At 49.5% G+C, this 26,439-nt stretch overlaps 1 protein-coding gene and 2 non-coding genes across 5 annotated transcripts in view; 1 reads left to right on the forward strand and 2 right to left on the reverse strand.

Moving 5' to 3' along the window:
• The window catches only part of PKIG (cAMP-dependent protein kinase inhibitor gamma), an 80,112-nt gene extending 53,814 nt beyond the window's left edge, over positions 1 to 26,298 (forward strand). For all 3 annotated transcript variants that reach the window (XM_005903182.3, XM_070381779.1, XM_070381778.1), the window contains exons 2-4: positions 1,512 to 1,581; positions 21,971 to 22,144; positions 25,601 to 26,298. In XM_005903182.3, coding sequence (XP_005903244.1) covers positions 21,994 to 22,144; positions 25,601 to 25,680 — 231 coding nt within the window. In that variant the 5' untranslated portion in view covers positions 1,512 to 1,581; positions 21,971 to 21,993 and the 3' untranslated portion in view covers positions 25,681 to 26,298. The remainder of the gene's footprint in view (positions 1 to 1,511; positions 1,582 to 21,970; positions 22,145 to 25,600) is intronic.
• On the reverse strand, positions 14,495 to 14,566 carry LOC138990565 (small nucleolar RNA U2-30). Its single transcript, XR_011466695.1, has one exon. It is a non-coding gene; the product is annotated as a small nucleolar RNA U2-30 (small nucleolar RNA).
• LOC138990566 (small nucleolar RNA U2-19) lies at positions 14,726 to 14,805 on the reverse strand. The gene has a single exon (XR_011466696.1). It is a non-coding gene; the product is annotated as a small nucleolar RNA U2-19 (small nucleolar RNA).
• Positions 26,299 to 26,439: the final 141 nt, after the last annotated feature.

The raw sequence follows: 26,439 nt of genomic DNA on the forward strand, positions 1-26,439 counted from the left end.
GAATTTATGTTTGTGCATCCTGAGGAGTAATGATCAGGCTTTGTTCTAGATAGGCCAGCAGCATTTATTAAATACGCCATCTTTTCTGTTTTGTATTGAAATCCATCTTTGTCATTAATAAGTTCCTTTATGGTATGTTTCTGAACTTGGTATTCTAGCCCACAACTTATTTGTCTATTCTTCTGTTAATTCTGTATCTTTTTATTATTATGTCTTTATAATAACTTTTTAAAATTTTAAGACAAATCCCCTCTTTACTTTTTATGCTTTTCTTTATTTCTTGGCTAATTTTCTTGAATACTTACTATTCCATATGAACTCTAACGTAATTTTTTTCATTCCCCCATCCAAGAAACCTATTGGTATTCTTATTTGAATTTAATTAAGATTATATAGTAATCTGGGAAGGTTGGCATTTTAGGATAATTAGACTTTTCTACCCAGGAACATACTAACTGGCTGGACTCATGTGTTCTATTTCTATATTTTGTTGTTTTTAAAATTTCAGTATTCATCATGGAAGTGTTATCTAAAATAAAACAGCATTTCTTTGTCCTGAATAATCGAGGACCTTAGAATATCTATCTGATTTCGGTTCCATCTTCCACATTGTCGTTGTCAAATACCGTCAAGTCTGTTTTTACCTCCTCATTTAGCTTGTCTCACTCAGTCGGTACTTGTTTAAATGTACCAATATTCTTACTAATTTTGCTCACTGTTGCTTCTACAGTCACAATGATACTCTGTGTTCACTTTCTCTTCTACTGGAGAATGTTTTGGAGTTCTGTCAGTGGTAAACCTGCTTCGTCTTTGTCCAAAAATTCCTTTTGCCCTTACTCTTGATACTTTGGAATTTAAACAGGGTGTATAATGACTATGAAAGATGTGTGTGCCTCTAATAAAAGTTTTCAGCTGCAACAGAAACAGTTCCTGTAAAAATTGAAAGCCTTTCCTTCCTCTCCCCTCAGTTTCTGAGTCCCAGGGGGAGCCGCTGTTTTGGGTTTGCTGTTTGCCTTTTTCTAATATAGATACAAAAAGTGTGTATGTACACAAACGCTGTACTTTTTTCCTAAGGATAAACAATCACGTTCATTTTTTACTAAAATAGTATATACAATTTTACACTTTTTTAAACATCAGAGTATGTACATTTTCCCATGTCAGTACCACAGAATCTCCCCCATTACAGCCATTACAGAATCTTTGTAATGGCTGTATAGTTCCTCCCTGCGTCGATATCATAATTTAACTCTTTTTCCTAGTAACAGACACTTAAGTTGTTTCCTCTTTTATTTTTTATTTTTTTTACTTTTACACAGTATGTTTTACTGGACATTTTTTTTTTAACTTATGTGAACCTATTTATAGTATAAATTTTTAGATGTTTGAGTGAGCCAAAGGATGTGCACAGTTAATAAGTTGATAGATATTGTTAACTTGTATTCGTAAAAGATTGCTTCAGCCCTAGCGGATGTCTGACTCTAATTTCTGTTTTTCTTCTGGTTCCTTAGAATTTCCACATTGATTAGTCAACAGTGGAAAATCTGAAGAGATGCGAGCAGGAAAAAGAAACTGAGCCAGGTGGGTAGTCACACTGCTCACACCACTCTGCTGCAGCGTCACGAGTGTTTGCCTGCGTACTTTTACTTCCGTTTGAAGAAGGAAAAGAAATCGGTTCCAAATGAAATCAGAGAGGACGCAGCGTCCCATGAGGGAGAGCCAGGACGGCCCTTTTCAGAAGTTATGTAAAATCACGCTGCAGTTTCCGTCATGATTCCATTTACACCGTTTCTCTGATGCTATAGAGAATCAGAAAGACAATTTACCTCTGGTGGCTTACAAGAGAATGGGTTTCTTCGACCATCTGCTTAAGCAGATAGAATGCAAATCTGGGTGCGATGCCAACTTCCCCGTCCACCAATTGTTTGTTGTAAAAGTATTTTCATAAAGACAAGGGCACATGATGGGGATTTTAATACTGTGGTACAGAAGCAAAAGCAGGCAAAACCCAGCCCAAAGAAACAAGTACAGCCCAGTGATCTGATGAGGAGAGATGGTGCAGGTCCCTTCCAGTTGGAAGAAGAATGCAGTCCATAGATCCTAGAATGGTCTGCCTGGAAGTGTGGCTGCCTTGGGTCAGTGTTCATATCTTTATGGTATCTAAACATTTTTTAACAGCCTCTGATCCATGGTCCGCCCACCTCCCTTGCCCCCAACTTATCTACCCCTTTACAGCTCCATCTTCTTACATTTGGGCAGAATCTCTGGTTTTTATTTCACTGTCCAAGTCCTAGTAGTCCTGGGAGTTTGGGGGATTTCCAGCTCCTTTGATTTCCCTCTCACGGCCTGGCCTGCCTCTAGCACCGCTCCTAAGATTCCTCTTCTCTGTTGGCAGAGAAAGGATCTTATCTGGCAGGCAGCTGCCCTGGGTCTGAAACTCCCCAGCTGCTTATCAGCAAGGCATTTGGGCCTTGCCCTATAGCAGCTTCCCAAGCCACCAGGCTTGTGTCCTGTTCTGACTCAGTGCTGCTGGGAAGCCCCTGGATGCAGATGTTTGCAGTGGCTTGGATGCGGCAGTCAGCTCCCAGGACTGTTTATCTGGCCAGGGTCAGAGGGCCTTCTGTTCCACTTGCTGTGGGAGCACTGGGGCCTAGCCACTGAACCTTGAGGATGCTAGGGTTATGTGAAGTTTAGAGCCAAGGTATTTAAACAGGCTTCTCTGGGATTCAAGATTTTCCTGTAAACTTGGGTACAGTTTTCTATGTATACACACATACTCTCCTAGGCTAAATATCTATAGCTTTCCTCGGATTCTCAGATGTGTCTGTGACCTCTGAATGTTAAGAATCAGTTGTCTAGAGAGGGGCTTCCCTGGTGGCTCAATGGTAAGGAATCCACCTGCTAATGCGGGAGACATGGGTTCAATCCCTGATTTGGGACGATTCCCTGGAGAAGGAAGTGGCAATCCACTCCAGTGTTCTTGCCTGGGAAATCCCATAGACAGAAGAACCTGGCAGGCTACAGTGCCTGGGGTTGCAGAGTTGGATATGAGTTAGCAACTGAGCACACACATGTGGTCAAGAGAGAGCCCCAAGTGTTTTGGGGTCTCGAGTCTCCTTAGGCACCAGTCTTCCATGTGCCAGGATATCTTGGGCAACCTCATCTAGGTTTTTCTGTTTAGGGGTGAACTGGGACAAACTAGCTAATATTGCTGGCGCTTAGAGCCATCTGATGGCGTGTCCCAAAGTCTAACCACAAAATTGCACCCCCAGCCCCTGTTTCATCTCACTGAGCACACTTTGGAGGTCTTCTGGTTTCTGAGTCTATGGCTCAGAGGGGCTTTACAGCAGCTACACTGACAGCAGTGGGAACAGTGCTCTGTCTTTATGCTCAGTCATGTCCAACTCTTTGCGGCCCCATGGACTGTAGCCCGCCAGGCTCTCCTGTCCATGGGATTTTCCAGGCAAGAATACTGGAGTGGGTTGCCATTTCCTCCTCCAGGGGAACTTCCCAACCTAGGGATCGAACCCGAGTCTCCTGCATCTCCTTCCTAAGCCACCAGGCTTGTGTCCTGTTCTGACTCAGTGCCACTGGGAAGCCCCTGGATGCAGATAATCTGCAGGCAGGTTCTTTACCACTGAGGCACCTGGGAAGCCAGCCCAGTAGGAACAGTGTTGATGGATAGCTGAATTTCAGTCTGGCTTACCACCACCAGGAACAGCATCCAGGGCTTTGTATACCTTATCTTATTTGATCATCACAACTTCCCATGGAGGTTGAAACTCTTATTTTATGTGTGAAAAACTGAAGCACAGAAAGATCTTGTAATTCACCAGAGGTCACACAGTCAGTAAGTGATACATGACCCAAGTACATGAACTTAACCACCAAGCTTTATGGTGAAAGTAAATTCACCGTTTTTAGAAAAAAATAATGCACTGTGAAAGGTAGATCAAACAGCTCTGTATCTTATAATACTGAGAAGGTTGTCGTGTTACACAAGATACTAAAAACTATGCACACGGCACTGATCTTAAATCATGAAGAAAAGGTTAGTGGGTAATATACTAATGCATTAGTGCAGTGCCTGAGAAGAGTCTCTGTCCATTTTAATTCAGATAAGGTTTTTTTTTTTTTTTTGGTACAACTTTGCTGAGATATAATTCACATGCCACACAGTTCACTCATTTAAAATATATAATTCATTGGCCTACAGTGTATTTCAGAGTTTTGTATCTGTCACCATGATCATTTTAGAACCTTTTCATTCCCCCCAAAAAGAAACCCCACATCTTGAACTCATCACCTTCCCAAGCCCCCCAGCCTCTCCAGTCCCAGGCAGCCACCAGTCTGCTTTCTGTCTCCACAGAAAGTTCTGATGCTTAAAAGAGTAACAGTGTGGGAATCTTGGTGATCTGGAGTGAGTCATTCCCTGAGGAATAATTAGATAAATGAAATTTGACTCTAATGTATTTTATAAATGGTTTTATTAGCTAAGAAGCTACAAGCCTGTCTTTGATATGCCCAAATTTATGATTGACAAGAGACAAGTTTCTCTCTGAGTAATTTCCACTTCTCAGCATCGCCTGTCAAGTGGGCTGTTCTCAGCGGGCAGCTGTAAAACAATGACGGTTTCCTGGGGCCACGTTTCTCCAGTGGCGTCAGAACCAACAGCGGTTCAGCCATGGGATCTTTGTCCTGTCACCGGAGTCCCTGGCTCGCTTTCTCTCTCTGCCTGGCTCTAGTTGTCTAAGTGAAGGGGCCCTCAGCTCGTTGCCCATCACTCTGAGATTCAGGGCAGGAGCTTGTCAGGTACTCGGAGGTTGTGTACCACCACACGCTCTTCTGGACTCTTTCAGGTTGGCAGATCCACTGTGTCTCTCTCCTGCCTCGCTTGTTCTTTTTGAAAGCATTTCCTGGGTGCCGTGCAGCTGGCACTGTGGTAGGCGCTCAGTCACTCACTCTTCACACTCCTCATCCTGGTTAGTACAGCGCGTGGCCTTTCTGGGCCCAGGTGGGCAGAGTCATTTGCACTGAGACAAGCCAGAGGGGCAGGAAGTTTGGTGACAGAACAGTTCTCTGTTAAGGATGAGACAGATGCCATGTCCTCCACCTCGAGACAGAGCCATCCCCAGAATGCACCATCCTAGAGAATGCGCTCGGAATCTGAGTTGAGGAAATCCAGGTTCAAGGCCTGATTCGGTCAGTAACTGGTTGGAGGACCTTAGGGGACTCATGCGGCCTCTCCGAGCCATGGGCTATCTATTGTGAGGGTTCAGTAACGCAGGGCCTCCCAAAATACCCTCAGTCCCAGTGCTGGGAAGAGCGCATACTCTGTAGATGTTGAAGGAGAGAAGGAGTGTCCTGTGATTCTCTGAGCTGGAGCAGAGCCCTGGCAGGTCAGGTGAGCAGGTGGGAGAAGGTCTCAAGGAAGACCAAGGGGAACCTCCTTTTCTTCTCCCAGTCAGTCCCTCCTGCCATTTCAGCCCCTTTCAGCTCACCCGTCCTCGATTCTGGCATGCTCTGCTTCCCTGAGCCAAAGGGAGCCGCCACCTTTGAGGCCTCGGGCCTAGGAGCCAGGCACCTGGGTGTGGGGGTCGGCGTGGGTTCCAGTACATCCTTGCTGTGGAAAAGGGACCTAATTGTACAGGGCTGCTGAGAAGCACTTCTTAACCATATCTGACACATAGCACATATACCCCTTAAATAGTAGCCATTTTTATTATTCCCTTTGTTATTTGTTTGGTCAGGGACCAGGGCTTGGGTGGTTGTTTTCATCACTGGCTTGAGAGTGCACATGTTCGTTGCTTATTTTGTTTGTTCATTAACACATTCATATGGATGCATTTATTGAGCATCTTCCATGCGTCACATACTCTGCGATGCGGTGGGGATACAGTGACCAGAAGGGGTGCCTGTCCTCCTGGAGCCAGTGGGGAAGGCAGATATGGGACAGGTGGGCCAGCACCTGTGTGGTGGCAAAGCAGGAATCCCTTATCTTCTGTTGGGTCAGGGAAGGGGCCACTGGGCCCTGGGGGCTGGCCGTCCCCTGAAGACCCCATGCCTGGAGGTAGGGGGTGGAGGGCTGGGGGACCGAACCAAGGGACTCTGGGCCAAAGGCACAGGAGAACCTGTTGTTGTTGAGTCACTAAGTTGTGTCCGACTCTTTGCAACCCCATGGACTGCAGCATGCCAGGCTTCCCTGTCCGGAGCTTGCTCAAACTCAGGTGCATCGGGTCGGTGATGCCGTCCAGCTGTCTCATCCTCTGTGGCCCCCTTCTCCGCCTGCCCTCAGTCTTTCCCAGTGTCAGGCTCTTTTCCTGCATTTCTGCTCAGGTCGGACGGTCCTTGGCTTGGAGACGTGACTCTGCCACATTTTCTCGTTGCATTGGTCCTCTCCTGTGTTGTGCTGTGTGGATTCTGAGCTCTGTTTCTCTCCAGAGGCAGGAGGAATGGGATGAGAACCTTGTCTCTCCTTTAGCTGAAGACTGGAGGCCCCCCGCCACGCCAGCTGGGCCTGCTTTTGGGTCAATAGTGTCTGTGCCTGTGGGGGATGTGTGACGAGACGTCCTCAGGCCTAACTCCCCGTCCACTCGGGGTGGTGGGGCGCGGGGAGGAGACTCTGAGAACTGGCGTGGAAAGGAGTATTAAAGCATTCATCTGGGAATGGCCCTGAAAGGGGGAAGTCAAAATCGGAGCAAAACTCCAGGTCAGCCCTTATCCTCCAAGGCCCCAGAAGGCCCCGGCCACCCTCAGCCTTCTCTCTCCCCAACTCGCTGCTCACCAGCCCTGCGGCCTCCTTGTCCTCTTGCTGGACTCCAGGCAGGCCCCGCCTCTTGCACGCTGTTCCCTCTGCCTGGCACGCTTGGCCGGGTGTCCCCCCAAGTCTCTGCACCCGTGTCCCTCTCCCAGAGGGCCTCCCTGTCTACTCTGAGAGAGCCCCCCGGCCCTTGCCCTCCTCCAGTGTTCTCGAAGGTACTGTTACCCCTGCTGGTTATTCTGTTTGCTCGTTAGTATGAGTCACTCCAGCAGATTGTGATCTTCGTGAGGGCAGAGAGTCTGTGCTGTTCCTTGCTGAATCCCCCCTGCCCAGTGAGCAATAAATAGGGGAGGGGGTCGTATCTTTAAAGTTAGTGACTGTGTGTAAGTGGCTGGTTTCTGAGCCCTCTCTGCCTTGTACATCTTATTGTTACAGCTCCTAGCGACCAAGCTTTTCCCAAAGATTCTTAAAGTTTTAAAAGATTCCTATACAGAATCGGCCCCTAAAGTCTCTCCTCTCTCATCACGTGTGTGGGCCATGACACCTTCCATCAGGAACAGAGGCTGATATGGGCAGTGGTCATTGACTACAAAACACTCGCCCATCCCCCTCTGGGGCACTGTCAGAATCCCCAGGGGAGGCAGGAGGGATAGTTTGAAGCTGTGGTTCACCAGTGATTTTGGAATTCTGGTATGTGCGCCCCTGCCCCTCCTCCCTGGTTAAGAATTACGGGTGTTTGAGTCAACCTCCATAACTAGACCTTGACTGTCCCTCCAGAGCCCCTGGTGTCTCACTGCTTTTGTATCTGTGGCACCTAGTCCCAAGCCTGGTACACACTGAGTGATCAGTAATATTTCGTTACATGAATAGATGAAGGAATCCATATTATAGAGAGAAGATCTTGCTTCTTTTCCTTCTCCACCATGGCTTTGGGGCATGTTTTCTGTAGACTTTTAGAGGTATTGTAGAGGGACCCCAAGCTGGAAGTCACATTAGAGCTCACCCTGTTTATCTACTGCCACATAACACTCCACTGCCAATATTCAGTGGTTTAAGACGACAGCAGTGACGTGTTACCTTTCCTGCTTTTTCCTGTGCGTCAGGAATTTGGGGGCCGCCCGGCTGGACAGTTCTGGCTTGAGTCTCCCATGCAGTTGCAGGTAGTGGCTGGTGTCGGAGCCTCGAGGAGCCAGCTTGGGGCCGCCTGCTGTGTCTCCCTCCATGGCCACCCCAGGACCTTTCCATGTGACTGGTTTGGGCATCCCCAAAACGTGGCAGCCTCAGACTTCCTACACACAGCTCAAAGCTCCCAAGACAAGTGTCCCAAGAGGGAGCCAGATGGCAGCTGTGACACTTCTTCTAACCCCGTCTTGGAAGTCACATGTCATCACTTCTCTTGTACTCTGTTAGTTAGAGGCAAGTCACAACAACCAGTTCATTCACAAGGATACAAATTACACTCCACCTCTTGACAAGAGAAATGTCAAAGAACTTGCAGATGTGTTTCAAAAACACCACAGGGATTCCCAGCTTACCCCTTCCTTCTGCACTTGAGACCCCCGAGGTTGGAGAGACAAGAACCTTGCCCAGAGGCACCCACCCTGGCATCGGCAGACCTGGAGCTCAGTCTAGCTGCTGGAGCTCTGGCCAGCCTGCTGGGAAGTGATCTCACTTCACCTTCCGGTCCTCCTTCCATGTTCCAGCCAGGATTGCTGGCCTCTGGGAACTCTGCATTTTAGCAGAGCCCTCACCAAGTATAGATAACGAGCAAACCACAGGAGAGCTGGGGAGACTCAGTCTCCGAGCAATAATATTGTTGGGCTGTATTCTGCTTCTTTCCCAAAGCTCCACAGAAGCACAGACTCCCATGGTTTGAAGAGCTTGTGTCACCATCCCAAATGCCCAACCCCAGCCCTCCATGAAGTGCTAACGCTGCCTAGCCACAGGGGGAGACACGGTGACAGAGTGGGTGGGAGTTTTTTAAATGTGCACTCCCAATACTTTTTTCACCAAGTTAGATGACAAAAATTAGAATTTGTTGTGGCAGAGTTCAGAGAATCAACCCAACATCACTGGACAGATTCATAAGATTTTACATTTACAGTCAAACATTCTCAACAGAATTTTGCTTCAGCCTGGGTAAAGTACATCTGGGTATTTGCTTTCGCCAGCATTGCAAAATGCTCTCCTGGGACTTCATTGCTTTCTTTTCCTTCCTTCAGAAATGCCTTGTTATGAGTTGCGGGATAGAGGAGAAGAAAGGGGAGAAAGGGGAGTGGACAGTTTTCAATGAATCCTTACTGCCTGCCAGGCCTGATGCCAACTCATTTCTGTGCTTCCTGTCCCAATAGTGCAGGCTCCCTCTTCCTCCACAGTCAGTGGATGATATGACCCTGGGCAAGTACTTAGCCTCTCAGTACCTCAGCTTCTTCCTGTGTAGGACAGAAGTAGCAATGCTTCCTACCCCAGAGAGTTGCTGTAAGATGAAGTGAGATGCCTGTAAGATGCTTAGCAGTGTTGCAGGCAGTCAGGACTCCGTAATTGCTGGCTCTGATTATTCCCTATGAGCTCCTTTCCATGGCAGACCCCCATTTTACAGAAGAGGATTCTGTGGGCATTGAGGTGTGCAGCTCTAGGGACAGCAGCTGAGCGACCCCAGGCCCTCGCGGTGCCACCGTATCATGCAGGATTCCAGGTGTTCAGCCCACATGCAGCTGGGTGCGCACGGGAATTCACGACCTGCAGGGCCCCGTGTCGGGGTCCCAGAGCAGGAGCGCCTAAAAAGGCAGGGTTAGGAATCCATCTAAGAGGCTCTATAAAAAGAAAAGTGACAGAGAACATTCCAGGCAGAGCACACAGTCTCATGAAGGCCCTGAAGTCCGGAAGAACTAGTATGAGGAATTAAAGACCCAAATGGGCCGAGAAGAAGGTGGAAAGGAGACAAAAGCTCACAGAGGAAGGCGGGCCCAGGTCAGTGCAGGATGTCAGGGGCTGGTGTAGAGAGCTTGGACTTGGCCAGATGTGAAATGCTAGGGCATCCAAGGCCGAATGAAGCAGGGGAACCACAGGACCCAGTGTCTGAGGCGCGTACCTCGCCCTGACCCTCGTGGCGAGCGCAGAACTTGGGTCGGGGGCAAGCGGGGAACAGGGAGGTGGTGAGGCGATGCCACGGCTGGGGGCACAGATGAGCAGTGATGGAGACTGGGAGCTGGAGGGGAGAGGGGGCCCATTCAGGCTCAGTTCTGCAAGTAGAAGCGCGGGGACTTGGTGACGAACCGGACCGGGAGTGAAGAAAGAGAATACTCCGTTCCCCTGGGATGACCCCAGGTTTCCAACTTGAGCAGCCTCGACATCTGGTTCCGTCACTGACCTGGAGGGTGCTGGGGGGAGCAGGCTTGTGACTGGACACGTGAAGTTGGAAATGCTGGTGAGACGTTCAAGGGAAGGGCGGAGTAGGCGGTTAGACTGCCCATTCTAGAGCTCTGAAGAGAGGCCTGGGGAGCCGTCCACACAGACTGTCAAGGGCAAGGGTGAGAGCCCCCAGGGGCACATAGAGAAGAGGGCCCGGGCCTGGTGCTAGGGTGGGGGCCTCTCACATGAAGGTCCCTGACAGAGGAGACGCATGCATGGACGAGGTTAAGAAGGGGCCCGTGAGGCTGGAGGAGGCCCAGAGGGTGTGGGGTCTGCAGGCCCCCAGTGGGAGAGTGGTCTGAGGAGAAGGGCGTCCGTGGAGACCTCGTGTGACTCAGCACCGCCCCCCTTCCCTCCCAAAGCAGGTCTCTCCACCGCCTGCCCTCCCTGCCGCGTGGTTTTGGCCCCCTGGGTGTGGAGGCCAAGGCCCTGCCCAGCTGCCTCCAAAGGAAGCCTCTCTGTGGGCATCAGGTGCTGCCCTGGTAGAAGCCGAGTTCTTCTCTGGAGACTCCGCCCTGGGTGTGTCCCTCAGGGACTAGGTAGAGCTTGGGGCGTGTTCCCAGAACTACTGCCCTGCCCTTTCCCAGGTTCTGGGAATGCTCCCAGTCTGGAGCCCTGGCCTTTTTATCTTGCCTGCCTCAGTGCCTCTCTGGGTCTGGCTTCTCATCACAGAGAAAAGCCGCTTCCTCTGAATTTGAGGAATGCCAGGTCGCCAGGCCCTGGTATTTGCATCAGGTTTCCACAGCCCTTGCTTTCCCTCAGAGGAGCCTTAGAAAGCATGTTCCCCACCCCTGAGGAGGCCTGTCCCAGGGGACCAAGTCCCACTGTCTGCTCTGCGTCCATTACAGAAGGCTCTGCTTTCTTATTTGTACCGTCTCTGCAAATACTTAATTTTTTAAAAAGAAAAAAAAACAGGAAATGACCTTTCTGGTATATTTGGAAAACAATTTGGCGCTGTCATGGAATCTGCCTGAGCTATGAGGACTAATAGCTGCAGACTTGGAACAGACTGTGTAGCTCTTGGCAAAAGCTGGGGCCTCTTCAGTTTACAGAGCTGGGGGGAGAATAACAACCAAAGGGAGAAGACAGCTTCCCGTGGGGAAACCAGACGGCGCCCAGGGCAAGCACCTGCGAGAGCGCAGCCTCTGACCCCGGGCCGCCAAGGGTCTGGGAAGCTGAGCCCAAAGCCTCTTCCTTTTCAGGGCCAAACGCTTTACCCCGAGGAAGGCCCCCAAACCTCCTGAAGATGGGGAGGAGCAGAAGAGCATCAGGCTTGAGCACCGCTCAGGGCTCAAGCTGAGATAGAATATGGTAGATCGCTTATTCCCAGATTGGCTGTTGACTCTACCTAGATCACCCTCTGTCTGACTTTTCTGTGGACCTCAGCGCAGGATCACATCCTTAAGGAGGCCTTCCTGACCATTCAGTGTTGAACTGAACCACCCCTACACAGAGAAACCTGTTCTCTTCCTCCACAGCACTTACACAGGCCCTGATGATAGATTCATTTATTTGCTAATGCCGCTCTCTTTTATCAATTGAGGCGTAGTTGAGTTATACTATTTCAAGTGTATAGCAGAGCGATTCAGTCTCATATTTATATATATATATCTTCAGTCTCATATACACACACACACATATATATAGTCTTTTTCAGATTCTTTCCCATTATAGGATATTACAGGATACTGAATATAGTTCCTTGTCTAATATAGTAGGTCCTTGTTGGTTATCTATTATATGTATAGTATAGTATGTACCTGTTAATTCCAAATTCCAAATTTATTCCTCCCTCCCCTTTTCCCTTTGGAAACCATAAGTCTGTTTTCTATGTCCTTGAGTGTCTGTGAGTTAAATATTTCTGCCTTATAAATAAGTTTATTTGTATCATTAGTTTAGATTCCACATATAAGTGATATCATATTGTATTTGTCTTTCTCTGCCTGACTTACTTCACTTAGTATGATAATCTCTAGGTTCACCTATGTTGCTACAAATGTATTATTTCCTTCTTTTTATGGCTGAGAAATATTCCGTTATATATATATGTATATGTAAACACCACATCCTCATCTGTTGATGGACATTTAGGCTGCTTCCGTGCCTTGGGTACTTCAGGGTGCATGTATCTTTTCAAATTAGAACTTTCTCCAGGTACATGCCCAGGAGTCATATGGCAACTCCATACTGTTCTCCAATTTGCATTCACACCAACAGAGTAGAAGGGTTCCCTTTTCTCCACACCCTCTCCGTTATTTATTATTTGTAGGCTTTTTGATGATGGCCATTCTGATCAATGTGAGGTGACATCTCATTGTAGTTTTGATTTCCGGTGCCTTTTTCTGTTATCACATAGTAAATATCTTTTTGGCTCCAATGCATATCCCATACCTGGCATAGTGCCTGGCATACAAAAAGTACTCAGTAAACACAGAATAAATGAGTGAATGAAGTTTCAGGACTGGAAGACATTTAGGGATCATATTTCAACCTGATTATTCTGATGGGGGGAAAGGAAGCTGGGAGAGAGGGAAGGTCCCAGGGTGGGGAGAAGGGCGGTCACCCTGCTGTAAGGAGACTGAGCCAGACCTCTGGTCCCTGTTATAAGGCAAAGCCGCGTAGTCTTTGCTCTGCCCTGGAATCTAGACCGTCTTCTATTATTCACTCATTATGAAATATTCATTGGGCTTCACCTCTGTGCCAGGCCTATCAGATGCAGCAGTCCACACGTCAGCCAGGGCGCCACTCCTGTGGAATTTAATTCACTCAGCACAGTAAAGCACAAAAGCAGGAAGCATGAGGTTTGGCCTTCTGTGCATCACTAAACAGAGTAAAAACAAAGAAGCTGAAAGAAAGCGTCAGTAGGACAGTTTTACTGATAAGTCACCCAGTGAGAATGGACCGTGGTAATGACTTATTGTGAGCCTCTTCCCTTGCACACATTTTATCGGACTCTTTTTGAGCACACTGACCCGTTGACTTCATAACAGCCCCCTAAGCAGAAGGTTTTTACTGTTCTCTCCGTGTGGCTGAGGAGGAAACTGGGATCCTGAGAAATGGAGGCAGTTGTCCAAGGTCTCTGAGCTCATAACAGGGACGCGGGCCGCACGTCAGCACTGGTGCCTTCTGGCAACCGCATGCCCCTGAGAGATGGGCCTGTCGCTGGGGACTCCGACCCCCAGGGGTGCAGCAAGGCATGGGAGAAAGGCCTCTGGACTAGGACATCAGACAGCTAGATCCAGAATTTGCGCGAGTCACTTTCCCTTTCTGAACCTCACTTTTCCCTGCTATTAATGAGAGATTTGTCTCCATGAGCTCAGGGAGTCTTTTCAGTTTGATGATTCCACAAAACGTTGGGAGATACTTGGGAAAAATTAAGGTAGATTCCCTACCTCATACCTCATAGCAAATAAATTCGAGCTCAGTCAAAGATTTAAATATGAAAAATAAAGCCAGGAAAATACAAGAAATAAGCAAGAGAGAATTCTTCACCAATCTCGGAGTGGGGAAGACATTTCTAAGTATGATCCAGAACCCGAAAACCATACAGTAAAATATGATCAGTTTGACTACTTGAAGAGAAAAAAAATGTGTGCACACAGAGAAATAAAATCAGAGAACAAAACCCCAAAAATATGTGTGCTGCTGCTGCTAAGTCACTTCAGTCGTGTCCGACTCTGTGTGACCCCATAGATGTCAGCCCACCAGGCTCCCCCGTCCCTGGGATTCTCCAGGCAAGAACACTGGAGTGGGTTGCCATTTCCTTCTCCAGTGCGTGAAAGTGAAAAGTGAAAGTGAAGTCGCTCAGTCGTGTCTGACTCTTAGCGACCCCATGGACTGCAGCCTACCAGGCTCCTCCGTCCATGGGATTTTGCAGGCAAGAGGACTGGAGTGGGGTGCCATTGCCTTCTCCGAAAAATACGTGTAATGCTTCTTAATGTGAAAGACTGATTATCTCAGTATATAAAGAACTCCCACAAATCAGTGGGAATGCTACCATCTAATGGGAAAACGGGCAAAAGGATTTGAGTACAGTTCACAGAAAAGGAAATACACATGGAAAGATGCTGTGTTTTACCCCCAGGAGCAGTGCAAGCTGACACAGCCAGGGACTGTTCTCACCGGTCACCTTGCTGACTGACTGGCTCAAGGGTGTGAGAAAAGTTGAGGTTTCTTGGTGTATCGTGTCAGGTCATTCAGAGTTCCTGGCGTTGGTGCTGTCGTTAACCGTCTGAGGACGCCCGTTTGCTGATGCAGCTGCCAGCTCCCAGGATGGTTGCTCATATTTCCCCATTTGCTGTTGACTTTTTTTTTTTTTTTTCCTAAGCTCAGATCAAGTGTAGAAACCTTCATAGTTATATAAAGTTCTGCAGTAAAATCTTTTCATCATTGCTCAGAACTGATCAGCCTTTCATACAAGCACACCCACAACCAACTCTCACTTACCTACCAATAAGCCCCTTAATTATCCAGTCACCTACACACACACACACACACACACACACACACACACACACACCCTTCATACCCCTTATTTTAAATTATTCTTTTGCTTCTCAGAACTACAGAGATCATGCATCAGGTACACTGGGTGGTCTTCTGATGCTCAGATTTGGCTACTTTCATCACTGATCCACTTCAGTAAGAGCAGATCTCAGAGAATGCTGTTAACTTTTAAGAGCAGAGAGTGAAGGGAAAATATATAAATATTGCATAAAAATGAAAATAGTGTGTTCCCCTAGACCCATCCCTGCGGGGGTGGGGGCGGGGAGGCAGCCAGAGCACACTGGTGGCTGTTGGTGTTTTCCAGGATCGGCCTTTGAGTTTGGCATACTTCCCTCTCCGAGCCAGGAAGGTCGGCCTCCTGCGCTAGGCACTTGTAACGTCAGCTGGGCAAGGGCAGGAGCCAAAGCCCCAGAGTGCCAGTTTGAGAAGGATACTAGCCTTTCTGATGGAGCCTGTAATTCCATCCATCCCACAGTGTCAGATGCTGGAGACCCCGGACCAGAACGTCAGCACAGCCGTCTGTGGCCGACAGAGGCCTTTCCCACTGGTTCCCACAGGCAGGGAAAGAGGGCTGGAGAGGAGATAGAGTGATGGACAGACTCAGATTTAATCTGACCAGGTGTTTCCTGAGCACCTGCTGTTTGCCAGGCCCTGGGTGAGAAGCTGAGGACCGAGCAGCCGGAGCATGTGGTTTAGCTGCCGGGGTTAGGCCTTTCGGCCTGGCCAGGCAAAAACCCAGACAGACATACCGGTTCTTGGGGAGCCCACATCCTAGTTGGAGGAAAAGCCCTGAGGAGCCGGGGCTTGGGAGCTGGTGTGGCCTGCCCAGGGTCTCCCTTCCTCTGGGAGGTGCGGGTCCTGCCGCCTGAAACAGACCTTCCCAGGTCGTGGTGATAGATAAACTCACCTCACAGATCTCAGAGGCTGCTGTGGAAGTTTTGTAAGCGAGGTACAGGAAACGTAATGACTTGACTTGCTTTTACCATTATGGTTAGAACTGCTGCTGCTGCTAAGTCGCTTCAGTCGTGTCCGACTCTGTGCGACCCCATAGACAGCAGCCCACCAGGCTCTGCCATCCCTGGGATTCTCCAGGCAAGAACACTGGAGTGGGTTGCCATTTCCTTCTCCATTGCGTGAAAGTGAAAAGTGAAAGTGAAGTCGCTCAGTTGCGGCGGACTCGTAGTGACCCCATGGACTGCAGCCCACCAGGCTCCTCCATCCATGGGATTTTCTAGGCAAGAGTATTGGAGTGGCTTGCCATTGCCTTCTCTGATGGTTAGAACTATCATTATAAATTTTATTCTGTCTTATTACTGTTATTACCACAGGCCAGGCCCCTGTTCTGAAGCTTTGAGCAGTTTTCCCAGAGGGAGAATGTAGGAGTGAACCTTCCGTGACCTATGGAAGAACCGTCTCTGGCAGATTCAGAGCCTGGGGTTGGTTGGTTGGTTGGTTTTTGGCCAAGAAGCAACCGGCAACACAGCTAGGGCAACTTCTTTCTTTCAAGGCAGCTTAGACAAATTGGCCTGGTGCGCCCCCTGCTGGAGCTGCGGGGCTTGCCTTGGAATTCTGGTCCAGCCTTTATTCTGTTTTATAGACCTGGTAATTCTGAAGGAGATCAGCCCTGGGATTTCTTTGGAAGGAATGATGCTAAAGCTGAAACTCCAGTACTTTGGCCCCCTCGTGCGAAGAGTTGGCTCATTGAAAAGACTCTGATGCTGGGAGGGATTGGGGGCAGGAGGAGAAGGGGACGACAGAAGATGAGATGGCTGGATGGCATCACTGACTCGATGGATGTGAGTCTGAGTGAACTCCGGGAGTTGGTGATGGACAGGGAGGCCTGGCGTGCTGCGATTCATGGGGTCGCAAAGAGTCGGACACGACTGAGCGACTGAACTGAACGGAACTGAGACCTGGTAAATGGAGGCCCAGAGGGGGGCAGTCTTGCTCAAGGTCTGGCGACAGAACAGGTCACGTGGCCTTCTCTCTACTCTTCCTACTACAGGACGCCTCCCTGTCTCCTCATTCATTCTCCAAGTGTGTCTTCTCAGCCTGGGGCTGTGGGGAGATGTGGGTCCAGCCCTCCATACTGGCCAGTCCCTTTTTTCTCTCTCTTTCTCTCTCACACACACCACTTACTGAGCCCCACCCTGGGTGCTCCGGGAGCTTCCTGCCAATGTGGTTACTTTCTGAAAGCTTTGCACAATAACTCGGGCTTATACAAACTCCTACCGTTATAAAAATTTAGTCTTAGGCGTGAAAGTTCCTCTTCGTCACAAAGTACCACATTTGGCAAGGTGTTTTTCTTGTATCTGCTGTGTAAACTGGGTTATTCTTTTTTTTTTTTTTTAATTGAAGTATGGTTGGTGTACAATATTTTGTTAATTATTTCTATACAGCAAAGTGATTCAGTTATACACACACACACACGTACATTGTGTTTTATATTCTTTTCCATTATGGTTAATCACGGGATACTGAATACAGTTCTCTGTGCTATACAGGGGGACCTGGTTTATCCATTCTGTGTATGAAAGCTTGGAAGTGCCAACCCCAGCCTCCCACACTGTCCCACCCCCAGCCCCCTCCCCTTGGCAACCACCACTCGGTTCTCTCTGTTTCTGCTTCTGTTTTGTAGGTAGGCTCATTTGTGTCATATTTTAGATTCTACATTAAGTGATATCATACATCGTATTTGCACTTCTGACCCTTCACTTAGTAGGGTCCTCTCTAGTTGCATCCATGTTGCTGCAAATGGCATTATTTCATTCATTCCTATGGGTGAGTACTATTCCGTTGTGTGTATGCACCATACCTTCATGCATTCACCTGTCTGTGGACATTCAGGTTGTCTCCAGCGTCTTGACTATTGTGAGTAGTGCTGCTATGAACATAGGAGTTCGTGCGTCTTTTTGAATTAGTTTTGTCTGGACACATGCCCAGGAGTGGCATTGCTAAATCCTGTTAGTTTTCTGAAGAACCTCCATACTCTTCTCCACGGTGGCTGAACCAAGTTACATTCCCACCAACAGTGCAGGAGGGTTCCCTTTTCTCCGCACTCTGTGACGCGGTACCTCGTAGTTTTGATTTGCATTTCTCTAATAATTAGTGATTCTGAGCATCTGTTCATGTGTCTATTGGCCTCTGCACGTCTTCTTTGGGGAAATGTCTGTTTAAGTCTTCTGCCCATGTTTCAATTGGGTTGTTTTTCTTCTGCTGGTGTTGAGTTGTATGAGCTGAAACTGAGTTTTCTTTAAGGTGTTGTTTTGCAATCTGCCTTTTTTTTTTCTTAATTTTTCTTTTTTTTTGAGGTGGACCACTTTTAAAGTCTTCGTTGAATTTGTTACAGTATTTTCTGTTGTATGTTTTGGCTTTTTGGCTGTGAGGCATGTGGGAATCTTAGCTCCCAGACCAGGGATCTAACCCACACCCCCTGCCTGCTTCAGAAGGCTGAGTCTTAACCCCTGGAGCACCAGGAATGTCCTTGAATTTTTCAGGTAATAGTTTATCTCTGACACTTTGCCATTAGTACATATCCACCCGGTGTAGGTTGTTTTTTGAATACTCTATAATTCATGCAATGCCTAGCCTTTTCAGGGACATTTGGGAGCTTCCCTGTCACTGACCATGTGCAGAAAGCTTCCTCAAACTATGAAGAGCATTGGCATTTGCCATCATGTGTCTGGAACTGGGATTTGCTGGGCCCATCTCAACTAGAGTACTGTGAACTCCTATGGTCAGGCCAGTGTCTTAGACCCTCCACCCCGCTTCCTAACTCAGGATCTGCCCAGTGGCCAGAATCCCTGTGGTGACTGTATGATTTGATTGCCTTCAGAAAATCATCGGTGCTCAAAGGGAGATACTTATATTCCCTTAGCAGATTAGCCTTTTAAAAAAATGTATAATAGCAGTATCCATTCTTGACAAGGGTGCAGGTAAATGGACAGTCTTGCAGGCTGCTGGTGGGGATATAAATAGGAACAGAACTGAACTTACAAGTTCTATTTACTCATCCTTTTTGGTTATTATAAATACCATTATGTCATTCAGGAAGGCAAATGTGTCACAATATTGTGTCTTAAGCAGTATTTCACCCTTCCCTTTAACTTAGCAATTCTACTTCTAGAAATGTACTCTAAAGAAACAGCTAGACATAGGCTGCAATATTTACACAAAGACCTGCTGCTGCTGCTGCTAAGTCACTTCCGTCGTGTCTGACTCTGTGCGACCCCACCAGGCTCCCCCGTCCCTGGGATTCTCCAGGCAGGAAAGTGCTGCCTACTGTTGTTGGTGTTTAGTCGCTGAGTCATTTCTGAATCTTTGCAACCGAGAGAACTAGAGCCCACCAGGCTCCTCTGTCCATGGGATTCTCCAGGCAAGAATAGTGGAGCGGGTTGCCATGCCCTTCTCCAGGGGGTCTTCCCAATCCAGGGATCAAACCTGGGTCTTCTGTTGCAGGCTGAGCTACCAGAGGAGTGTTCATGTCTAGGGGACTCTTCAAATATATTATGATACACCAAGCACATGTACAAAAATCATCTACAGAGAACCTTCATGGCATGCTTTCAGTTCAGTTCAGTTCAGTCACTCAGTTGTGTCTGACTCTCTGCAACCCAATGAATCACAGCATGCCAGGCCTCCCTGTCCATCACCAACTCCCAGAGTTCACCCAAACTCATGTACATCGAGTCGGTGATGCCATCCAGCCATCTCATCCTCTGTCGTCCCCTTCTCCTGCCCCCAATCCCTCCCAGCATCAGAGTCTTTTCCAGTGAGTCAGCTCTTCACATGAGGTGGGCAAAGTATTGGCGTTTCAGCCTCAGCATCATTCCCTCCAAAGAACACCCAGGGCTGATCTCCTTCAGAATGGACTGGTTGGATCTCCTTGCAGTCCAAGGGACTCACAAGAGTCTTCTCCAACACCACAGTTCAAAAGCATCAATTCTTCAGTGCTCACCTTTCTTCACAGTCCAACTCTCACATCCATACATGACCACTGGAAAAACCATAGCCTTGACTAGACGGACCTTTGCTGGCAAAGTAATGTCTCTGCTTTTGAATATACTATCTAGGTTGGTCATAACTTTCCTTCCAAGGAGTAAGTGTCTTTTAATTTCATGGCTGCAGTCACCATCTGCAGTGATTTTAGAGCCCCCCCAAATAACGTCTGACACTGTTTCCACTGTTTCCCAATCTATTTGCCATGAAGTGATGGGACCAGATGCCATGATCTTCGTTTTCTGAATGTTGAGCTTTAAGCCAACTTTTTCACTCTCCTCTTTCACTTTCATCAAGAGGCTTTTGAGTTCCCCTTCACTTTCTGCCATAAGGGTGGTGTCATCTGCGTATCTGAGGTTATTGATATTTCTCCCAACAATCTTGATTCCAACTTGTGCTTCTTCCAGCCCACGTTTCTCATGATGCACTCTGCATACAAGTTAAATAAGCAGGGTGACAATATACAGCCTTGACATACTTCTTTTCCTATTTGGAACCAGTCTGTTGTTCCATGTCCAATTCTAACTGTTGCTTCCTGACCTGCATACAGGTTTCTCAAGAGGCAGGTCAGGTGGTCTGGTATTCCCGTCTCTTTCAGAATTTTCCACAGTTTCTTGTGATCCACACAGTCAAAGGCTTTGGCATAGTCAATAAAGCAGAAATAGATGTTTTTCTGGAACTCTCTTGCTTTTTCCATGATCCAGCAGATGTTGGCAATTTGATCTCTGGTTCCTCTGCCTTTTCTAAAACCAGCTTGAACATCTGAAAGTTCGTGTTTCACGTATTGCTGAAGCCTGGTTTGGAGAATTTTGAGTATTACTTTACTAGCGTGTGAGATGACTGCAATTGTGTGGTAGTTTGAGCATTCTTTGGCATTGCCTTTCTTTGGGATTAGAATGAAAACTGACCTTTTCCAGTCCTGTGGCCACTGCTGAGTTTTCCAAATTTGCTGGCATATTGAGTGCAGCTCTTTCACAGCATCATCTTTCAAGATTTGAAATAGCTCAACTGGAATTCTATCACCTCCACTAGCTTTGTTCGTAGTGATGCTTTCTAAGGCCCACCATCTCTTGCCTGCAACCCCATGGACTGTAGCCTGCCAGGCTCCTCTGTCCATGGGATTCTCCAGGCAAGAATACTGGAGTGGGTAATCATTCCCTTCTCCAGGGGATCTTCCCAACCCAGGAACCGAACCTGGGTCTCCTACATTCCAGGAGGATTCTTTACCATCTGAACCTCCAGGGAAGCCCTGTTGTTACAGAGACAGTTACAGAGATGGTGGTCAATAGCCCTGATGGTTGATTTTACAGCTGAGAGAGAGGAAAGCCACATATACAAAGAACCATATGCATATGAAAAAAGATCTGGAGATCATACTATAGTATGCTGTCTTTTATAGCTTACTGTTTGAAACTCCCTAAAGCATGCCATACAAAAAGATCTTCACGACCCAGATAATCACGATGGTGTGATCACTCACCTAGAGCCAGACATCCTGGAATGTGAAGTCAAGTGGGCCTTAGAAAGCATCACTATGAACAAAGCTAGTGGGTGGGCGGGAAGAAAGACAGGTAATTGGGCTTTATTACTACAATCAAAGTGAAGAGGTAGTGGCTCAGTCATGTCTGACTCTTTGTGACCCCATGGACTGGAGCCTTTTGGGCCTGCTCACTCCAGGGGCCAGAGTCATCTTTGAAAATGCTGATCTGATCATCCTGAGGGAGCAGCTGCAGATGCGCACGGGCCCCTGCCCAGCTCAGCGGTGTCCTGGGTGTCTCAGTCCCACTCCCCCTCCCCCCAGGCCATGGCCTTTGCATTTCCAACACCCACCATGCCTTCCATCCGCAGAGCCTTTGCATGTGCTCTTCCCTGCAATCCTAGACTCCTCGTCTACCTATTCCTCCTAAAATCTCAGTAAAATATGACTTCCTGACCCCCAGCCTTGGTCAGGCCCTGGTTGTTCTCTGACCCAATAGACTATAAGCTCCCTGAGGGCAGGGACAGGGGCTGACTTGTTCGTTGCTGCATCTGTGGCCCCTGGCCGGTGCATGGTATTGATAAGTGTGTAGAGGGTTATCATGAACTTTAGAGAAAAAAAAGATGTCCTTTAAAATGATGATGGTAGCTCTGGGGGTATAAAATTACGCATGACTTAATTTGTAGTTTCCTGTGCTTTCTGTTTTGTCCGCCATGAGCAAGGCAGCAGTTATCATTTTGTTGGAACCCGTCGGTGCTGGGTCTTCTCTGCAGGGTACGCCTGGGCTCACCTCTGTCCTCCTGCCCTTACCCCCACAGGCCTGAAGAGCGATGCGACAGGCATGATGGAGGTCGAGTCCTCCTACTCGGACTTCATCTCCTGCGACCGGACGGGCCGCCGGAATGCGGTCCCTGACATCCAGGGAGACTCCGAGGCCGTGAGTGTGCGGAAGCTGGCTGGCGACATGGGCGAGCTGGCCCTTGAGGGCGCAGGTCAGAACCCACAGACACTCTTGGGTTCGAGCACCCCGGGTGGGAGACCCTCTTCTGGGCTCCAGGGCTGGCCTCTTAAGTCCTAGGCTGCCACCTCTTTCTCAGAGAAGAAACTGCCTTTAAATCAGGCCCCAGGCCCTGGGTCAGTGGCGGAGGGCAGCCAGTCCCTAGGCTGGAGGGTGCCAGCATCTCAGGCCATGAGGACCCTCTGGCCAGGCATCCCAGTGCTTCCCTTGCCCCTCAGCCTCCCTGCCCATCCATGGGCCCTGTCGGTTCCCCTCTATGATCCCTCCTGGTTCCTCTGCTTCTCTCTGTCCCCATGGCCACCACCAGGCTCAGGCCGCTCCCAGCAGCACAGCAGCCTCTGCCCTGGCCTCCCTGGCCTGCCCTCACCGCAGCCTTCCTCCTGGACAGCTGCCAGCAGGATTCATCTAAAGCTCCTGTCCCACCGTGCTTCTGCCAGTTCATCCCCTGTCCCCCTTCATCTCCCTGTTTCCTCCACTAGAACGTCCTCCACCCAGTTCTGGCTGCTCCAGGAGCCTCCCCCTCCATCCTCACACTGTCCTATCCATCCATGGTCAGCCCTCCCTCGTCTTGCGGCCCGATCTCCTCCCCAGGCTGCGGAGCCTCCCCGGGTCTGAACCTGCTCTCCTCCAGCCTCTGGGCCCCTCTTTCTCCCCTGTGCCTCTAATCCAGCTGAGGAAGGGACTTCCGTTTCTTGAAAATCCCCAGGGGGCCTCCATGCACTCTCCCTGTCTGGTCCTTCCTGGCCATCCCCTTGCTGGGCTGGCTGTTTCTCTTTGTTCTATAGCCCAGACTGTTCTGCTGAGAAGTCTCCTCTGACTTCATTGCCCTCCCTCCTCTGGCCACCTCCACGATCCCACAGAGCCCAGGGATCCTCTGGGACCCGCATCCTGACCGCTTGGTGCCTGGCAGTGTTTGGTGTACATCAGAGGTACCTGGTTGATAGCTGTTCACTGACCAGCACATCCAGCTGCCACACTGGGCCTGCGGCCAGGGGGCTGGCTGCCAGGCCTCTGCGTCTGCCTGCTGAACTGTTTTCTGTCTCCCTCGATCTCAGTGTAGCGGCTCATCCACCCACCCAGGTCCTCTACTGCCTGCTCCCACCCGAATCTGATTTGAAATCCCTGAGGTTATCTGGGTGTCTTGGCATCTGTCTGCCATTAAGAAGGGCACCCAAGGAAGGAGTAGTGCTGGCTGCAAGTCAGTGAAGCCCTCCTAGCAGAGTGCAGGCTACAGTGACTGGCCAAGGAACCTTCTAGTAGGCCCTGCAACGAACAGCTTCCCCTGGAGGTCTACAAGGCATGCTCAGTCCAGCGGACTCACTAGGGGAGAGGGTTACAGAGGATACAGATACTGATGGCCCTGGAGCATCTGTTTGCTTAAATCTCCTGGGAGACTGATGCCCAGCCTGGGTAAGGGAGGAGGAACCAAGCCCTTCGCCTGTCCTTGAAGGCCTGGCCTCCAGGCTTCCCCAGGTCATATGTGTGTTAACACTCCTCAAGCCCTTTATGTACGAACCTTTGTCTGCTCCCATATTTCCTTCTGTGGGAAGCACAAGTATTTCCTTACTTGGCCAAATAATAAGACATAAACAACCAAGCAGGACCTGAAGGAATATAAATGTACCGCCTGGCAGTATGTGACTGGGAAATTTTCCAAATCATACTCTGAAACTGGTCCCGAGGGAGTCTGTCCCAGGGCGGGCTTGGGGACCTTCTCTCTGGCCCAGAAGGGAGCTGGGACCTGCAGAGGGGAAGCTTTACCCCTGGCCGAGCTGTCCCCAGGGGCCCAGCGACCACGGAGGGTCAGAGGTGTCGTCATCCTCACTTTCTGGACCAGGAATTAGAGGCTCAGAGAGGTTAACTATGTTGCTCGAGGCCCCACAGCAAGGACATGGCTGAACAGCAGGTCCTGGGAATCTGACTAGAAGGTTCTGCTCTCCAGGGCAGGAGGCTCAGGACCCAGTAGGGCGTCACACGCCGGGAAACCTGCCCCGAGTGCCGGCTGCTTTGTCAGGCTTCTGGTGGGCCAGGAGGACCCGATGGGAACAAGTCTTTGCTGCAGGCACCACCCCAGGATAGTCGGGGGGCGGAGGGGCCAGTGTCCAAGTTCTTCCCACATCCCCGCCCTACCACTCACCCCAGTCCCCAGCCAGCTGCCGGGGCAGAATGAGGTGGTGGCAGTGATGAGCCTTTACAAACCCTAGAGAGAGATGCTTTAGGGACGGGCTTCAGTCAGGGGAAAGGACACTGCTCCCTCCACCGCTTGGCTCTCAGGCAACTCAGTTCACCTCTTTGAGCCTCAATTTTCTCCTCTGAACCTTGGTTTTCTCACTCAAATCATATCATGACCCTCATCATGCCTCCAGGCTTCTGTGTGACTGCATGGAAAGTACTTGTTAGCCTGCAGCCTAGGGATCCCGGTACACAATAGTTTCTCCTTCATCCCGTAAAGGGCTCAGCCTAAGGATACAAGACAGGGGTCAGGGGCCAGGGGCCAGAGAGGGAGGTAGGGGTAGTCTAGGGAGACACAGCACAATGAAACAGCCTCGGGCTCCACCCTAGACCCTCTACAGGCCACCCCTGGTGCTCCCCTGAGTTGGCATCATCTTTTTTTTTTTCTAATGTTTATTTGGCTGCGCTGGGTCTTAGTTGCAGCAGGGGGGATCTTCGGTGTTTGTTTTGGCATACAAACTCTTAGTTGCTGCTGGTAGGATCTAGTTCCCTGACCGGGGATTGAACCTGGGCCCCCTGCATGGGGAGCATGGAGTCTTAACCACTGGACCACCGGGGAAGTCCTGAGCTGGCATCATCTGATGCCCTTTTCCCTGTCTTGTAAGACCTACCATTTGCTGAACACCCGTCATGTGCTGGGACCTCACATGCCCTCTCCCTCTGGAGAAGCCACCCAAATATCCCGACCCTTGACAGCTCTTCACCTGTTGCTTGTAGCATCCATCCATGATCCTGGCCCTTCATTGATTTTAATTATTCCTCGGTGGAGAATGGAAGGGGCCTCAGGGCCCCCAGCTGCACGTAAAGAATCCACCTGCAATGCCAGAGACCCAAGTTCAATCTCTGGGTTAGGAAGATCTCCCAGAGAGGGATATGGCAACCCACTCCAGTATTCTTGCCTGGGAAATCCCATGGACAGAGGAGCCTGGCGGGCTACAGTCCCTGGAGTGACAAGAGTCAGACACCACTTAGTGACTAAACTACCACCACCACACTAGTTAACAGCAGATGCATTTCCTTTGTAGAAAGAAAAAGGATGCGGACCCGGGTAGAGTTCCCTTTGGCCGCCACCACCCCTAGTCCAGCTCCTGTCCTGCTCCCCAGGCTTATCCACACCATTCCCACTATGGCCAGGTCCCATGAGACCTCCTTCTACACTTTACATTTGTGACTATGCCCCTTTCTCTCTCCTCTGCAGAAGGACAGGCAGAGGTGGGCACCTCAGACAAGGAAGCCAGCAGCCAGCCCGAGAGCAGCGATGGCACCACCTCATCCTGAACGTGACCTTGCCCGAGGAGGCTGGAAGGGAGACGTGCCATGGACCTGGAGCCCTGGCAATGACCCAGCAGCCTCTCCTGTGAGCGGTGTGTTCCAGGCAAGCAGGGCCAGACTGAAAGGCGGGCCCAGGGGCTCCCACAGCCCCCACCCTGGGAAGGCCCTCTGCCCGCACCCCCAGGCTCCACGCCCCCGCCACCTCCCCCCTGCACCCGGGCACACTTTCACGACGCTGTAACCACAAGGATGTAATTTATTCAGGGGGCGCTGGGACTCAGAGACTGGTCCTGGCTCCAGCCTTTCCAGCCTTCTGAGTCAGGACACCTTCTTACCCTGTTTTTTAAAAAGCACTTTTAAACTTTTTAGAAACTTTCAACCTTTTCTCAGCAGAGAAGGGAGGGAGCTGACAATTTTTTTTTTTTTTTTTTGGAAGCCATTGTAAGCTAAACTCTTGAACCATCTATGCAGCTCTGAGGTTCCCTCCTGGAGCTTCACAGATCCATTTTTAGGGAAGGGATTTTTGTGCTCAAAACCATATTGATTAACTCTCTGCCCTTCTACCAAGATAAGTGATACCTAGGACCCAGGAAATAAATGCTGACGATTTGTGTGACTGGTTTACGACGACTGTTTCTCCTTTAAACAGCAAAAAGCAGGAGCCAGGCCTTGTCTCCCCAAGGCCACGACTAGCTGAGACCCACTGCTGCCCCAGGCTCCCACGTACCTGTGAAGTAGCGGAGAAGATGCCGGGGTTCCACAGAG

This window comes from Bos mutus, chromosome 13 (assembly GCF_027580195.1).
Source record: "Bos mutus isolate GX-2022 chromosome 13, NWIPB_WYAK_1.1, whole genome shotgun sequence".
NCBI lineage: Eukaryota > Metazoa > Chordata > Mammalia > Artiodactyla > Bovidae > Bos > Bos mutus.